At 46.3% G+C, this 17,555-nt stretch overlaps 1 protein-coding gene across 2 annotated transcripts in view; it reads left to right on the top strand.

Moving 5' to 3' along the window:
• Nucleotides 1–15,751, top strand: part of LOC121688868 (2-lysophosphatidate phosphatase PLPPR4) — a 23,549-nt gene extending 7,798 nt beyond the window's left edge. For both annotated transcript variants that reach the window (XM_042068789.1, XM_042068788.1), the window contains exons 2-7: nt 59–244; nt 7,305–7,434; nt 7,640–7,835; nt 10,241–10,298; nt 12,133–12,306; nt 12,650–15,751. In XM_042068789.1, the coding sequence (XP_041924723.1) occupies nt 113–244; nt 7,305–7,434; nt 7,640–7,835; nt 10,241–10,298; nt 12,133–12,306; nt 12,650–14,488 (2,529 nt within the window). In that variant the 5' untranslated portion in view covers nt 59–112 and the 3' untranslated portion in view covers nt 14,489–15,751. The remainder of the gene's footprint in view (nt 1–58; nt 245–7,304; nt 7,435–7,639; nt 7,836–10,240; nt 10,299–12,132; nt 12,307–12,649) is intronic.
• Nucleotides 15,752–17,555: the final 1,804 nt, after the last annotated feature.

The following is a 17,555-nucleotide window of genomic DNA, read 5'->3' as shown; positions in this document are numbered from 1 at the left end:
TTGGAGCAAGAAACAAAATAACCATCCCTGATTATCTTCACTCCCTTTGTGTGGACAGCTGCCCATCCTGGTGTCATCGGTGGTGAGCCTGTACTTCCTGGAGCTGACAGATATGTTCAAGCCGGTCCGGTCGGGCTTCAGCTGCAACGACCGCAGCCTGAGTCTCCCCTACATCGAGCCCACGCACGAGGCAGTGCCCTTCCTCATGCTGCTCAGCCTGGCCTTCGCTGCACCCGCCATCACGGTAAGATACCCCCTGGAGCTGAACTCGATTATGCTCTCTGCTAAAACAGACGATTTTAAATGGTTTGTTTATCCATTTTGATGATATTCGAAACATGAAATGGTGGGCTTTCTGAGTCATGTTTTTATGGTGTGTGTTTGTTGTTACTTTGAGATAAGCTTACTGTCTATTGAGAACATACTTGTCTTAAAGGCTTACATGTGAAATTAATCACCATGAATTACATGAGTAAGGAACAATATTACAGTGCTGATACCTTAAGAGTTGTTTTACTTTAAGCTGACGACATAAAGTTGGAATTTATTTTTGGTAAATGGTAAGAGAGTTTAAGAACCATAGTTGAATCCACTGAAATGAGATTAGTTTTGTTTTAAACCCCCCAATCTCTTGAATGTGATGCTTACATTGCATTTGGTGGCCACAAAATAAAAAGATGTCTTACTCAGTGTTCATTTATCTTGCTTCGATAGGCATGTGTCTTGTTGTAACAAATAATGTCCTTTTGATTGTAATAAACATTTGTATAGACTGCCATGAACATTGAGTGTAATAAAGTGGAACTGTTTGTCTTGACCTGATTTGGTCAAGAAGATCTATTGTAAGATCAGGCAATTCAGATTAATCCTCATGTTGGCCATATTTGATGCTTAGTGCTTCACGTCGTTTGTCATACTGTTGTCACAAGTCGTACTGGTCACATTCCAGTATAAGTCACATCCCAGCTTTGACTGTCACTGTGTAAGTCTAGTGGCATGTTCCAGCTGAATGGAGCTTCCATCATTTTCATGGGTGAAATGGCCCTGGAGGTTCAGGAGAGTACGTTGTGTGGCACTGATTGACATTTGCATTTGTTCACCCTAAACCTGAAGCCTCGTCAAGCCCTTTGTTTTCAAATGTTGCTCCAGCTAACCTAAGTGGAGCTGGATGTTTTATGTGATTTAACGTTAGATGTGCAGTGTATTACTGGTTGATTTAACGTTAGATGTGCAGTGTATTACTGGTTGATGATTGTGTCCGTTGTCAGTGTAGAATGTTGTACCCCTGCAGACCCTGTCATTCTTATGTTCAGGAAATTGATATTTCTTTACAGCCCAGCCAATAGAGCAGGATGGCAATATAATCACTGCAGTTCACTGTACTGTATGTTGCTTTGGATAGAAGATCACACACTGTGATCAAATTCATTTCGTATGGTCAGTGATGCTGAGAGCAGAGAGATATCTAACAGGGATACTGGCCTGGGCTCCACACAGTCGTGTCAAGTTGGCTGGCAGTCTACAAACTCTGCAAATAGCTCATTGCATCTCATGCCACAGATGCTCAGTTGGATTGAGAAGTGGCGACTGACTGGGCAGGCCATTTCAGCAGGCTGTATTCACCAACCGTATATGAGGAGGCACTCCAGGGCAGTTCTAGTTTAATAGCATGAGCTTTTATCTGGCTGAAAAAAACTCACAGATGGGCAAGATGCTGCCATGAACAGAACTGATACTACATGTTACAGAGAGTCTGTGTATGTCCCATGCTCGAATTTCCCCTTGGGGATCAATAAAGTATCTATCTATCTATCTATCTATCTATCTATAAAGTATCATTCTATCTATCTATCTATAAAGTATCTATCTATCTATCTATCTATCTATCTATCTATCTATCTATTATTTATTATGATTTCATAACCACCATTCCCTGTTCTCATCTATTGTGACTGTATCCATTCTGTGCCCTCCCCCTAACCTGTAGACCAACAGTCTTGCTTTTGGTGGAAAGAATTTTGACATAGACATAGACACATTCATATCAAATTAGTCAGTCCGCTGGACAACTGCTGGATTGGTTGATTGTCAGCAGACCTCTCTGTGGCTGTGGATTATTATGTTTTTATAGTATTCATAATCCTTTTTCTTAACGTCACCGCTTAATGATTAAAGCAGACAGTGTATGAAGGGCTACAAATCTTTGTTAGAATGCCTCATAGACAATGTTCTATTTGTGTCAAGGAGTCTCAAAAGACCCTCGCTTCCGCTGCAGACAAACCTGAGGAAAAGGCTCTGTTTTCAGAAGATACTTTGTCTGTGCATTATGCAGGATTGGATTATCTTTTCTCACTGTCTTTACATTATAGATATAATCTCTTAAAGTGAAATTGACAGATGAAGTCAGCAGAGAATCGTGGTCCGTGGTTATGTATAGAATCTTAGTCATGGAGGAAGCTAGTAGTGTTTTTGATGTGTTTCACTCTCTGTATTTCTGTATATTTCAAGACAGAGAACCCCTCTCTCATTTGACCTTCTACATTACTATAGCAAAACAGTGATCAGAGAGATGCCTCTTAGCAAAACATTTCTCCTGGCAAGCACAAACAAGCCCAATGTCTCAGTGAGTGGAGACTGTAAAATAAACATTCAGACATCTCTGGAATAGCACCACCGCTGCTATTTGATAAGGCATTCTTTTTAACTCAATGCTCTCCTAGCAACGCAAAGAGATGGTCTCCATGGCATTCTGGCAGACTTGTACTTTGGAGTGCCCACTCAGTGCCCGCCCCTGATGGCCCTCTCTCTCTCCCGACTGCCGCCCACCACAGGGCATTGCCGCAGGGTGGGTTTGTCCACCCCCCCCCACCCCCAACCCCTTTGTGCCGTGCATTCATAACACTGTGTAGCTGTCCTTCCCCTCATGCCAGATGCTAGGGGTCAATTTGTCCATTATCAAACAGACTACATTGGCACAAAAGCAAAGTCAGAGCAACCAGAGAAATGCTGCACTGTTAGTCTGCCTAGAAATGTTGATTGTTGTGTGTGTGTGTGTGTGTGTGTGTGTGTGTGTGTGTGTGTGTGTGTGTGTGTGTGTGTGTGTGTGTGTGTGTGTGTGTGTCTGTGTCTGTCGTTTTTGTTCACATGCTTGTGCATTTGCAGGATTGTATGTATGTGTATGTGTGTGTCTGTGTGTGTGTATCTGTATTTCTGTGTGCTAGAGCATGTTTGTGTGTACACATGCATACACGTGTGTGTGTATGTGTGTGTGTGTGTGTGTGTGTGGGCGCGCATGTGTGTGTGTGTGTGTGTGTGTACGTGTGTCCGTATGTCGTGGTTGCTCGAGTCACAGCACTAGCGGAGCTCTCATGCAGAAACGCTTTGATTATTTTACCCTCGGCTTCCCACCGAGTTCTCAAGGCATATTAGTCTGTTGTTATGGAAATGACAGGAGGGATAAATGGTTTTGAAGTGTGAACTCCCTCTGTCTGGGGAGAGAAATGCCAGCGTTGATGGAATAGCCAGTTATGTGTAACATTATACTTTTGCTGTCTTGTTTGCATGGTGTGTGTGTGTGTGTCCAAATTCCAATTAAATATGCTTTGCTCCGTCGAAAATTGTGGTCCCTCGTTTTGAGGATTTTGTGATGTGCCATGTTGTAAATGGCACACTAAGGCTCACTGTGACCAATTTGGGTATCTAGCTTCCTGTTTTGGTTTGTATGAATACATCCCTTTGTACAGGACCTACTTCAGTCCAAACCTCTCTCGTCAAATAAGTATAAATTACTGAACACCCACAGTTAGTCATGAGGATATGGGACTGCTCTGGACAGGATCCCTGTCCATCCCAAGATGGACTGAGTAGGGACAGCAGAGGGATCTCTCCCCGGGGTAACATGACAAATCCTGAATCATATGAGAAAATTGACATAGTTCACGACAATATTTGCAATACATCCACGAATGGAAATTTGCCCGAGGAATACGCGTTTAGCAGAACGTCAGTGGAAGAGAGGCAGACTGGCAAACGGTGGAGTTGCGTGCGATGGTGGGTGTTAAACGTGGCTTGCAGGCATGCTATTAATAAAAGACAGAAGATGCATGAATCAGCGGCCAGTCTTATGATGACCGCTCTGACGTCTTGACTCATGTATCAGCAGAGATGTCAGATGATTGCTCTGCTCAAGTGATGTAACTCGCATGACCTGCAGCCATCCCAGCCAGCTATTGTGAGGTCAGAAAAGTAGTAGTCATGGCAACATGGCATTCAGTGTGAGGCGAGTGCCAAGTGTGTCTCTCCTTTAAATAGTGTTGCTGGATGAAACCAAAATGACCATTTGTGGCTGGGCCTGAAATTTGGTTAATTACACCAATCATATAATCTAACAGTCATTAATTAAGTGTTACATAAATAGAAACAGAACAGATGGGACTGCTTTGGTTTTTAGTGGCACTCTGTATTACTGCCACCCATCTGATGTGTCTTATGTTCTTCCCCAGATTCCACTCAAAACAATCCCACCGCAATGCAGATGTCACATATTTTAAAATTTTAATCCTTTTCCATTACGGGAAATGTTCAAACCCATAACATGTAATTGCTTCTGATGAAGAAGTCCATAGAATATTCTGACTGGGATTAATTGGAAAAAATCACAAGCCACTAAAACGGGTGACAGTCAAATTAGTGTCAGCGGGAGATAATGTGTGCGGCATGCCAGCAATAAAATTAATTTACTTCCTATGTGAGCAGCGAGCTGTGATGGGACTCCTCCAAGACTGCACCTGATTTTACCCATAATCCTTGATGCCTCCCATTCCACCTCTAGCATGTCATGTGGCTCTAAAGGTCAGATCCCCATGATCATTAGCCATTCTAGCCACATCATGAGCGAAAATATAGATTCCATTTTCTATTTTAAAGCCGCCGTCCGCGTCTGCCCTTGATCTGCTCTCCTCCGATCTCTGCGTGCTGTTTCGTGCCACACAACAGATTTGGTGTCAGGTGGGAGGTTGCCGCAGGTGCTCTGGACCCCCACTGAGCTTCCAGTTGTCCCAAATTTTTTTTGTTTCGGGACGAGGGGGTGGGGGGGCGGCATCTCCGTGTCCATCAGCTGGGCAGGCGGAGCGGCTGTGGGAAGGTGGTGGAACCGATGGAGGCGCGGGGGAGAGACGCGCGGCAGCCTGGCCTCGGGGGCCATGGGGCATGGTGGTGCCAGGCCGCTCCGTCTCGTGCCAGGGACGACCAGCTATATCCTTAGCACCTCCGCTGCCAGGTCTGGGCGTTGACGGCGGCCTGACATCAAAACTGGTGCCCCCCCCACCACCCCCGCCCCCGCCGCGATTTAAACTCCTCACCCGTGCCAAAGCCAAACGGCATGCTAAAGCTCCAGCAGTCATGGCGTCTGTGCTGGGCCATGCTGAACAGCACACAGAACTCAAGTGTCCGCTAAAAAACAAAAAAGAGTCTATTTTGGGGTAACTTGTCCTGTGAGTCAGTCCACCACAACTTCAGTTTTCAGGGCAGACTATTCATGATCCTGATTTCTTGCTTTTCCCAGATTCCTCCTCCCTGACTTATTTGTGTTGGATAAGCACGCAGATTCTACACCGAAGTTCTCTTTTTCACAGTGTCACAATTTGCACTTCAGGATAATGAATGCTATGTGTGTGATTTATAGAAATGCAGTGTTTGCACATTGTTATCCATCATGTGGAAATGTGGAAACTTATTCTGTGCTTTTGATTGTTCTTTCTTCATTTGTTTTTTTTTTTCATTCAAACCACTAGAGAGACACCCAAAGCCAATTTTTACAGGAATTTTTTTGTTGTTACTGTAATGTCCCTTTATACTACTATACTGTAAATTTATTAATATCATTAAGTATAGCAATGGGTTACTGTTGTTGGAATTAAAGTGGGAGACTAATTACAAAAGATGTTTTATTTCCTATTAAACTATTATTAAACTTGCATGTTGCACCATGCAAGTGTACAATGATGCCTGACCCATTTCAACAACCATTTACTATGAAGAATAGTATACACCTGAATAAGAGTTGGTACAAAAATGGACAACCAACCAACCAGTGTGCACTATGTATTTGATGACAGCAATAAAGATTGTTAGTGTGATAGAGTGGCGGAGATAGTAGCCAGCCCAAATGCATATTTTGAACTAGAATGCACGGCCTTTATTTTTGTGCCTTTGAACTTTCATCATTTTTCAAGTCAAGGTTTGCTGTAAGAAAGTGTGGGCAGCATGTCTCTGTGCACACACAGAAAGCCTTTGTGTGGGATAACACTCGGCCTGTCATTGACCTTTTACTGCACGTGTTTATAATCTGGGGTTTAATGTCAAGTGAGCAAAGACAACACCTGGGCTCCAAGGAGCTGACGAGATGTGTGTGTGTGACAGCAGGTCAGGTGGAGGGCATGGATAACAGCAATAGATTTTGTGCTTGTATGTATGTGTGTGTATGTGTGTGTGTATGTGAGTGTGAGTGTGAGTGTGAGTGTGAGTGTGAGTGTGTGTGTGTGTGTGTGTGTGTGTGTGTGTGTGTGTGTGTGTGTGTGTAAACACAATATGTGTGTGTGTTTTTTGTGTGTGTGTGTGTGTGTGTGTGTGTGTGTGTGTGTGTGTGTATGTTATATGGTGTGTAAACACAATTTGTGCGTGAGTGTGAGTATGTATGTGTCTGTGTGTGTGTGTGTGTGTGGCTGTGCAGTGACATTAGCTACTCTGTGTGTGTGTGTATGAGTGTGTGTTTGTGGTCAGTGTATGTATACATTCATGCTTGCATGTAATCTTTCACGTGTATTCTCTGAGTTTATGCTGAAAGTGCAAGTCACACAAAATAAGTAAGTGCCCTAATAATAAGAAGGGCATTTCAGAATACAATTTCAGAATCTGCATGCTAAACTAAGCAACAGAGTGTCCCGTCTTACAAGGTCACTTCAAAATACCTCATGCCAGCTTTCAGGCACACTGCATACTCACAAGAATAATTTAAACAATCTACTGTGCCCTTTGTGCATACACAGTGAAGTAGGCCTGGCATCACTACCCTTGTTGCCTCAGGCTTGTACCTGAGCCTTTGGCTCGGTAGCTACAGGACCGCCCTGAAAAGCTATTTGAGTCAGCCTGGGAACATTATAAGGGTAGACAGCACTGTGAGCTAGAACTGCACTGTGGGGACATGAGATGACGCTGTGGGTTTGTGTAATTGTGTTGGTGGGTTGCGGAGGACATCTGATCTCTGTGGGTCTGCTGTATTGACTCGGCGGCTTTTCTGCCCGCAGATAATGATTGGAGAGGGGATTCTGTTCTGCTGCCTCTCCAGGAGGCACAATGGGGCCGGGGCCGAGGCCGACATCAACGCCGCCGGCTGCAACTTCAACTCCTACATACGCCGGGCTGTGAGGTTTGTGGGTAGGTTGCCTTTCAGAGTGTGTGTGTGTGTGTATGTGTGTGTTTGTGTGTATGTGTGTGTGAGTTTGTGTAGGCCTGAGTTTGGATAAAGAGGTGCTTGGCTTTGATCTAAGATGGCTAAATTACTAAATATGTGTGAATGTGGGTGTATGTGTGACTGTGGATGTGGTGTGTGTGTGTGTGTGTGTGTCTGCGTCTCATGCAGGTGTCCATGTTTTTGGCCTCTGTGCCACCGCCCTGATCACTGACATCATCCAGCTGGCCACGGGCTACCATGCCCCGTACTTTCTGACCGTCTGCAAGCCCAACTACACCAGCCTCAACACCTCCTGCGACGAGAACGCCTACATCATGGACGACATCTGCTCCGGAGCCGACCCTGCCATTATCAACGCTGGCAGGTGGGTCACCTTTGACCACAGAGCCAAATCTGATGAGTGAGGCAAATGAGTAACTCGAAATGTAACACTGGCCAAAAGTTTGACTCAGTCATTGCTTTTGTGTACTTATAGCATGGTATTATAGCGTGAAAAGATTAAACGGCCACATTTGACCTATGCAGTAATTGCATGAGCCGCGACACAGACAGAACTCTCTAATACATGGAGAACTCAGAGCTGACCTTCCCGCACCATTTGCAACACAAGCCCAAATCACACAGTGACACAGCATTCAACACAGCGCATTCACACAACTCTCGGAGGGCTTGGATCAGACCACTGTGATAGGTCAAAGCCGTAGGGGGGACAGAATGAATAGACCATACAAGCAGCTTATTAGAGCACACTGTAAATACTTTCACAACTAGAAAAGACAGAAAAAAATGTATTTTCGCTGGCTGCTTCTCAGCGGGTAGTACAAGGGTGTGGGGGAGGAGGAGGTTTGTGTGTGTGTGTGTGTGTGTGTGTGTGTGTGTGTGTGTGTGTGTGTGTGTGTGTGTGTATGTGTGTGTGGTGGGGGGGGGGGTAAAAAGGGTGAAAAAAAGGAAGATCAAGCCATCCCTCATTAGGCCTCATTTCTCGCCACTACATGCTCCAGATTACGGCGCGCTCGAGATCTCTGCCTGGTGTGCGTCGGAACGCGAGAGTTAATAAGCGCCCCGGCATGCACCACCCATGCGATCCCTGGGGCGCAGAACAGCAGCTGTAGATTATGGCAGAAGCCTTTTGAAGTACCTTCCCCCCACACCCCCTTTAATGAGGTCAGCTTTCAGAGAAAGTGACACCGCTACATTTAGGTAATAAAAAGGCGTTTTTAAATACAGAATGGAAGGCGGGTCACCAACAGACTTGAATTTAGATTATTTAGGGAAAAATGCATGATACAAAATGTCAGACCTTTTTTTTGTAATTATCTTTTGACCTCTGCCATTATATAGGCTACAGTAACAGTGGCAGAGAAGTGTGCTTCTGGCTTTTTAAATACACTATACAGTACATTATGGCTCTCTGCCAGTCTGTCCGTGAGGGAGGAGATGTTTTAGTCATCTGTCCTCCTGCTAGACCTTTCACACCTCCATCAGGTGTATGTATCTGGGTGCATTTCTGTAAACCGCATCTTATATTTGACAACATGAAGACGAGAGCTGGTGCAGAGATTGGTGGCTGTAGATGGCCTCTGGACATAGTGGCGTTTCTCTCCCCCGTCGCTGATCACACATGGGGCGCTCCGGCTCGTAGATACGGTCACAAATATCAACCAGGGTTTTGTTTATAGTCGGAACGAAAACAGAGGAAACCAGGCGTTAAATATCATCCGAGTCTTTGGAAACATTCAGCATGGCAGTAGCTCTAAGGGTAAATAGACAGACCCTCTTTTCCTCCTCAAGCCAAAATGTCTGTGGTTGTGGTTGTGTTGTCACAGGCTGGGCAAGATGCACTATCAGCTCATCCATTCCAACATGGCACCAGGCACTGTGACTTTAGCTTAGATTTAGGTTTTAGTTTTAGGTTTTTAAGAAAAACTTGGTCGCCGCACACTCTATCTCTTTTTCCTTTTATTTTAATTCCAATTGGCAACAAGGTTTTCTTAGTTTATTTTCCCTTGCCAGCACCTCGGAGGGTGTGCATTCTTTTCGTTATTTATAAGTTTTAGGTTTTTACACACGGGTTACAACTTACAATAGCATCATTATCCAAAAGCACAAGCATTGACAAGGAATGAAATCGGAGGTTTGCCAGCTCAACACACTGGGAAACATTTCATTGTGGAAGATGCATTTGAAAAAGAAATTCCCATGGAATTTCGTTCCCCGAGTTGTGAAAGAATCACTTGACTTGCGTGTGCTAAATTGCCGAATGTCAAAACTTTACCCCAAATTGTCCTGTCAGGCTAAAACACTCGCAAGGCTCCTAAGTGGGGGGTGTGTCGGAATGGATCGGCTGCCTTGAAATGAACCCATTCTTGAGGTGGTTGCGAGGCATAATGAATGCTTCATGCTCATCTTTAAAGGCATTTAGCTTGCCAGAACAGAAGGGGTGAGAGCGGGCTTGTGCTAAAAATGAGGTCTGCTTGAAACGTCACCACGTAGATAGAAGATAGAATACTGATAACAGATAGATAGAATACTGATAACAGAAGCTCTTTTTGAATAAAAAAAACACCTTACACATACCATCTGCACTGCAAATATATGGCTGCCAGCCAGCGCATGATATCAATTGTGGATGTAACAAAATACAGATTATAAACAAACCCCAGCAACTGAACACATCCATTTCTATTTTGTAGGGGAACAAGTCATGGTTTGAAAGGTGTCCCGTTACATCTTCATGACTTTAATTCCTCTTTTGCTCTCTGCTTTCAGAAAATCTTTCCCTTCCCAGCATGCTACTTTGGCATCCTTCGCCGCCGTCTACGTCTCGGTGAGTAATGCGCAGACGCCCACGCCACAGAGCCAGCTTCAGACCGCACCACTCGCATTGCAACCAACGCTCCATCTGACTAGTTTTCGCTCCACCCCCCCACCCCCCTTCTCACTCCCCATCCTCTCAACTCCACCTCTCACTCTCTCCATCTCTGCTTTACGGTGTGTGCACTGTCCTTATTTCATTCCCTCTCTCTCCCACACGCTTTACCGATCTGCACTGTCTGAGTTTTAAATCCATTTCCATTTTCTCAAATTGTGGACGGTGTGTGTTTTGTTTCCCTCTTTAGCACACTCTCCTCGTTTTCTGTTTCCATTCACAACCTCCTCGCCTGGGTCTGTCATGCCACCATGGGCCCTGATTGTGTCTCTGCCTCACACTGTCTTCCTAAGTGTTTTCTGCTGTCACTCTTCCTCTCTTGTTCTCTCTCTCTGTTGTGATTGCCTTCATGCTTGTCATCTGTCTGTCTCCTCCTCCTCCTCTCCACTTACGTCGTATTCAATTTGACAGCTCCATAATTCAGGATAAACAGGGTTTTTTTTAGTATTTTTTTTTTAAACTGTTTCTTATTCTTTTTATTTTTATTGTTTTCCCACCAAACATATGAATCCGTATATTTAGTTACACCACACACAGAGTCCCAACAAGTACAAAAATGACCAAATGAAACACAACCGTGGATAATTTAACCATAAAAACTTGCACATCAGAAACTATGTACAGTATGTGACTGGATGTGTGTGCATGCAAGTGTGTGGGTATGGAAGTGACCATGTTTGTTAGGGTATTGAAGGATTTTATATGAACCATCAGGAACAACAGCTCTGGTGCTCTGATAGGCCACAGCCATACGCTGTGTTCCCCCCCTGCAGATACGCAGCCATAAATCAGCTGTAATAAAGTGCCTCTGTGGTGGTGGTGGGTGAAGAGGAAGAGAGAGACAAGCTGAGGGGACAGCCAGAGATGAACCTGAGAGAGACAAACAGATGAGGGGGGAAGGGAGAGAAAGACATGCTGTATAAAGATAGAACCGAGAGAGAGAGAAAACAGGAGAGTGAAAGAAAGAGACAGACAGAAATAAAGAGGGAAAGAAAGAGAGAGCAGGGCAAAGAGAGAGAGAGAGAGAGAGAGAGAGAGAGAGAAGCTGAGTCATGTGTTTTGGACCGTATTCAATTACCTCACAATGTCCAGTGGCACTCTTCAGAAACGATCACACGCCATGTCCTCACAGTGGGTCATCCACTGGCGTTGTCACGGCCACACACTACACCGACTGACACGCCGCCTTTCATTCTCACATCAGGACAGCATGAGCCTCCACGCTAGAATGCTGCACTCATACAACAGGACATGGACATAAACAAGGCATGCTGGGAGACTCGCAAGCTTTATGAGGATCTCTTTTGTTTTGGTTTAAATGAGTGCATGGTGCTTGTGATTGTGAATCCATTGTAGCATCTTTTAGTTGATCAATCACTGCATAGATTACAGGGTAGGCAGTTGATGGATTTGATCAATTTTCAGATTAATACATGGTTTATTGTTTTAAAGGATTCCATGAATCAAAACCCTCTTAAAATGCAAGACATGCACACACAGAAAGGTCTTCCAGTGGGTGGTTTGGATTACATTTAACATAGTTAACCACACTGAACTCTAGATTATTTCGATAATGTTCAACTCCAAACATTTGAAACCTAACCTATCCTACACAGGCATTATTTCATGGCTGTAACGTGATGTAGAAATATTTGACTTGATGTAATGACTTGATGTAACTTGATGTGTCTTGAGGCTAGGCTAACCGAGGGGCCTCTTCTCTGTGCTGCAGATGTACTTTAACAGCACGCTGACCGACTCGTCCAAGCTGCTCAAGCCTCTGCTCGTATTCTCCTTCATCATCTGCGCCATCATCTGCGGCCTGACCCGTATCATCCAGTACAAAAACCACGCCATCGACGTCTACCTGGGCTTCATCCTCGGAGGAGGCATCGCAGTCTACCTGGTGAGGAGCGCGTCTTGATGATTGGCCATTGCTGTTCTATTGTTCTTTACAATGACTAAATGTAAATAGGGTTATAGATAGTTGTAAATATGCAGAATAACAACTTACCACTTTGTCCTGACAGAAGTTTGACGTTTGGAGGTTCACCACTGAAGCTAAATTTGGAGTTGGATTAGCATTAAGTACAGACAGGCTCTTGTGTTTAGGTCAATGAACAGCATTTAATGTGCCAGAGTATTATATATATATATATATATATATATATATATATATATTTCCACCCTCTGCCAATATGTTTGGATGAAAAGTTGTGATGAACTGAAGGCTGCATCCTCCCCTGTAGGGTCTGTATGCTGTGGGAAACTTCCAGGCCAGTGAAGAGGAGTCCAGCTCCCAGCCCCAGCTCCGAGGGCCCCCCAGGACCCTGCCTGCCTATGGGGGCCATGAAGCTGGGCCCGGGGCCCGCCACTTGCCGGCCAAAGGCGTGGGCGGGAGCAGCAGCAGCGACGGCGGCCTGTCCACGTCACACTCGGAGGGCGCGCTCCACCGCAACCACCACGGGCCGCCGCTGCACGGGCCCGGCTCCTCCATGGGCAGCCTGAAGCGCTCCAGCGCTGACGTGGAGGTCATCTCGCCCATCACGGCCGCCGCGCTGGCCAAGGACAGCGCGCTGGTCACCTTCAGCAACACGCTGCCCCGAGCCCACGTGACCGCCAGCGTCGGCGGAGGCGGCGACGAGCAGGTGTCCCGCCGCACGGCCACCTACCACGCCTCCATGGACTCCAGCCGCTCCAAGCAGCTGCTGTCGCAGTGGAAGAGCAAGAACGAGAACCGCAAGCTGTCCCTGCAGGCCATGGAGCCGGGCGGCGGCGGTGGCGGAGGGAGCGTGTGCGGACCGTCGCCCTCCCGCAGCATGGACGGCCGCTGCAGCTCCGAGCCCTCGTCGGCGGGCCTCAACGGCGAGCTGCTCCACCTCCAGCAGCAGTACCTCCAGCAGCAGCAGCTGCAGCAGCATCTGCAGCATCAGCAACAGCAGCAGCAGCAGCAGCAGCAACTGCAGCACTACCACCCGAGCCAGCTGCACCAGGGGCCCGCCGCGCAGTACCTCAAGCTGGCCACGGTGGGCAACAGCAACACGCTGCCCACCAACCCCAGCGGCATCACCGGCGGCGCCCGCGTCTCCATGCAGTCGCGGCCGGGCTCCTCGCAGCTGGTGCACATCCCCGAGGAGACGCAGGAAATGGGGGGTTGCGGCTCGCCGACGTCCAGCGCGGCCGCCCGTGCCAAGTGGCAGAAGGCGGCGGAGATGGGTGTCGCCGTGTCGACCACGTCGTCGTCGGCCTCCATGCCGTGCGTGGCAGCGGGCGGTGGCGGCGGCGGCCAGGGTGGACAGGGCAGCATCAGGACTAACGGGCAGCCGCGCATCATGCAGGTGATCGCCATGTCCAAGCAGCAGGGCCTGCTCCACTCTAACTCGCAGAGCTCGGAGGGCAGCGGGAACTCGTTCCGCTACAAGACGCTGCAGGAGCAGCAGGAGATGATGTCCACGGGCCCCGGCTCGCTCACGGGCGTGCCCACGGCCGGCAGCACGACGGGGAGCGTCCAGGGGGCCATCGTGCGGGTGGACGCGCACCCGGAGGACACGCGGGTCACGGTGCAGGCGCCCTGCCCGTCGGACGGCGGCGCCAGCGGTCCCGGCAGCGGCTCGTGGACGTGGAAGTCCCAGGGCAGCCTGCGGCAGTCCTTCGAGCTCAACGACCTCAACCGGGATTCGGGCAGCTCCGAGTCGCTGCGGGACAGCTACGGCTCGGCCGACCGCGTCAAGAGGGTCAGCGGCAACGCGCCCATCCCCGCCGCCGTCCCCACCGTGCCCATCGTCTCCGCAGGCGCCACGGTGACCACCATCAGCACCGGCTCCACCACTGACCACCACCACCCGCAACCCCCCTACCCCCACCCCCACCTCCATCAGGGCATCTCCACCATCCGGGTCACCCCGCTGGAGGGTAGCGGGGACGGGGCCCTAAGCGGCTCGGAGAGCCTATCAGTGGCCTCCAGCCGGGAGTCCACGCTCCGCCGGAAAGGCAACCTCATCCTCATCCCCGAGCGGAGCAACAGCCCCGACAACGCCCGGAACATTTTCTACAAGGGGACGTCCTCCACGCCTGTTCCTAGGGAGTAGGACTTTGCTCCAAAAGGATTTGCGTGGCCTTTCGTCATTGTTGTTGTTTCGGTTCGGTTTCGTTGTTTTGAAAAAGCAGGATATGCTGCCGGGATCGATAGAGAAAAAAAACACAAGTAAAGGATGAGGAATCAGCTCTTGCATTCATGTGAAGCCTCAAGCTGATGATGGGGAGCAGCTCCACCGAGGTTAAGGTTTTCATTTTATTTGTTTACTGTATTCACATTTAGATATAGTGAGGCCATTTTTATTGTGCATGGGGTGTATTTTTTGGTCATTTAGAATAAATATATATAAATACAGTATAATAAATATAGTCGCACAAAAAGCACAAACTTAAATGTTGTGAAGTTTACTCTGACTAAACTTACTAAACTGAGAGAATGACGAAGAAAAACTTGTCAAAGGCTGCAGTCGCCCTAGTCTCTCCTAAGATTGTTGGTGCATATGACCACTGTGAGAAGGAAGGCTTGTCTTTGTGCCAAGGTTAGAAAAGTCAATGGTGGTGAAAGTATTCAAATGTTTAACCCCCCCCCCCCCAAGAGTAAGTCCCCATGCATCAATGGTATTCTCTACGGACTTCAAGTGTAACATTAATTTGTTTGATATTTTCTTTTTATTATGTAAATATTTCTGAAATCGGTGCTACACCACCATTAATGGTTAAAAAGATGTGGAAGAAGAGAAAAAAATACTGAACCTGAAAAAAATCAAACATAAACTTTGTATTTTTAGCTGTGCACTCTTCAGAAAAAAACTGTGTTTGTTGTGAGAAGCTTTTATGACCATAAGTGCTTAGAATACCTAACTGTAGCCAATAATGGAAATGTTTTATAATCCGCACAATGTGTTAATTTTATACACTTTGCAATATAATGACCATTATTTTTGAAAATTAACATACAGTATGTAATTACCCAAACTCTCTGTAGCTCTTACCTGTCAAAACAGCTTTAATTTGAGTGGATCATTTTTATTATTTTTGTTTTACAGCTTAAGGACACTTGACAGGCCTGCTACTCTCTCTCTTTCTCTCACTCTTTCTCTCTCACACACACGCACACACTTTCTCTCACTATCTTTTTTCTGCCATCCTCCAATATTGTCTATACTATCCCACTCTAAATTTTCCTGGCCCCTCTCTCTCTCTCTGTTTCTATCACTGTTGCTTATTGGAACAAAAAGCACTAAATGTTTACTTTTGCTGCGAGACCTTCTAAAATGTTATGCTTGTGTGTGTGCGTGTGCGTGTGCGTGTTCGTGTGTGTGTGTGTGTGTGTGTGTGTGTTTGAGTCAGTTGTGTATGTATGAGTCTGTGTGTGTGTATGTGTGTGTGTGTGTGTGTGTTTGTGTGTGCCCTAGGCTGGGTCAAAGCAAAATTCCAGGTGGTTGTATTCACTGCTTGCCCAAACTGCAGCCCAGAAGATACACAAGAACATGCTGTTGGAATGTTGGGAATGTTTACATGTTCTCACAGACCTTTTCAGCACCCTTTATGTTGTGTTCTTCAGAGACATGGGCTTTTCTATTATTGTGAACCTTTAGTTGAAGTGTATATTAATAATGTTTCTGCTACTATTAATTGATATCAATGACAAGTCATTTCTCAACAGTATTCAGTTACAATGTGCATATCAATGACTTTATGATGGTCAATGATTTTATTGGATATTTTGTTCATTTGATGTATAAGACGGAGCTTTTGCCTGATATCTATGAGTTTCTTTATTTCCTTTTGTTCCTCTGTATTGCTTTACCAAATTCAGTGTATTACAGAATCAAAAAAATATTTTACTCCAGCCTTCATTTAGAAGTAAGAGCGGACTTAAAAACTATCTAAGAGAAGGTTAGTACATTGTTGCCACTTTTTTTATATGATGTACATATCTGTGCCAAAGGGTCTTTTAAAAGGGAACACGTGTGGTTTTACAGGATTTCTACATACAGTACAGCGCTACTCTATTATACCCAATTAATCAAATCATCTATAGAATCTGCATGATCTTTTTTATATGTAATGAAGCCTTTGACAATCCTTGTAGATAATTTGCTTTTAAGTCAAAGAGGACTAGCCCATGTGTATAGATAGAGAGTGAGAGAAGTGTTATGAACACCATGATCAAAGGTCGCCATTTTGGACCACAGAGCTCAAGAGGTTCTAGAGGGAGGCTATTAGCATATGTGCTCTGTTGTGAGCGTCCATCCTCTCAGAGAGAGAGGGGGGGGGGGGGGTAGAAGGAGCAGGGATGCTAAGCTGTCTGCTCTATAGGCTGGGTATTGGGCTGAGCCCTGTCTCCCTCAGATAGTGGCTCTTCTGTGGAACAACACTGTATTTTTATTTGATTTGTACTCCGATCGTGTCCCCCCCCCCCCACACACACACACACCATGCCCATGTCCCACTATCCATCCATGCGACCAGTGGACCTGCACATGTGCATTGCACGAGGTCTAGACAGAGCCAGTTGTATGTTGTCTGAATATTGAAATAAACGTTTGCTATTAAAATGCACCAAAACGCCTCCTGCTTCACGTGTTTTGAATCCTAACGGGCTGATGCTGTTTTTGTGAGGCAGATCCAGTCCACTGGCCTTGTGCTTTAAAAGAGAGGGCTGCCATCTCCAAAGAGCAATGTGAAACAAGTGGCGACATTATACCAAGAAGTGGCACATGAGCTGGTGTGTCATCTGTTTCTGACTGATTGGGGACACAGGCCCTCATCCTCCATGGAAAACTCCAGCAGTAGCAGAAGTTAACCCTTCCTCCTTCTCAGCTGCTTGTGGCCTTAGATCACAGCATAGCTGTTATGTTAGCTTTGCTTTGTAGCATTTTAATGATACAAGCTGACAAAATATTAGTCGGGTCAGATGGCTTCTCTAGTTACACTTCAGCCCCCCCCCCTTCCCCTTTAAAAAAAAAAAACACCCACCTTCAAGACAGACGGCTGCATGAAGAAGCATGGATTTTTCACTAATTTGGGTCTGAATACTTGTGATGAGCAATGAGGAGGGTGCAACGGAAAAAAAGAAAAAAAAGAAATTCATCAGCAGACAAACACTTGCAAAGC

This window comes from Alosa sapidissima, chromosome 17 (assembly GCF_018492685.1).
Source record: "Alosa sapidissima isolate fAloSap1 chromosome 17, fAloSap1.pri, whole genome shotgun sequence".
Taxonomy (NCBI): Eukaryota; Metazoa; Chordata; class Actinopteri; order Clupeiformes; family Clupeidae; genus Alosa; species Alosa sapidissima.
Note: the sequence above shows the minus strand (reverse complement) of the source record. Positions and strands in the feature narration are given on the sequence as shown.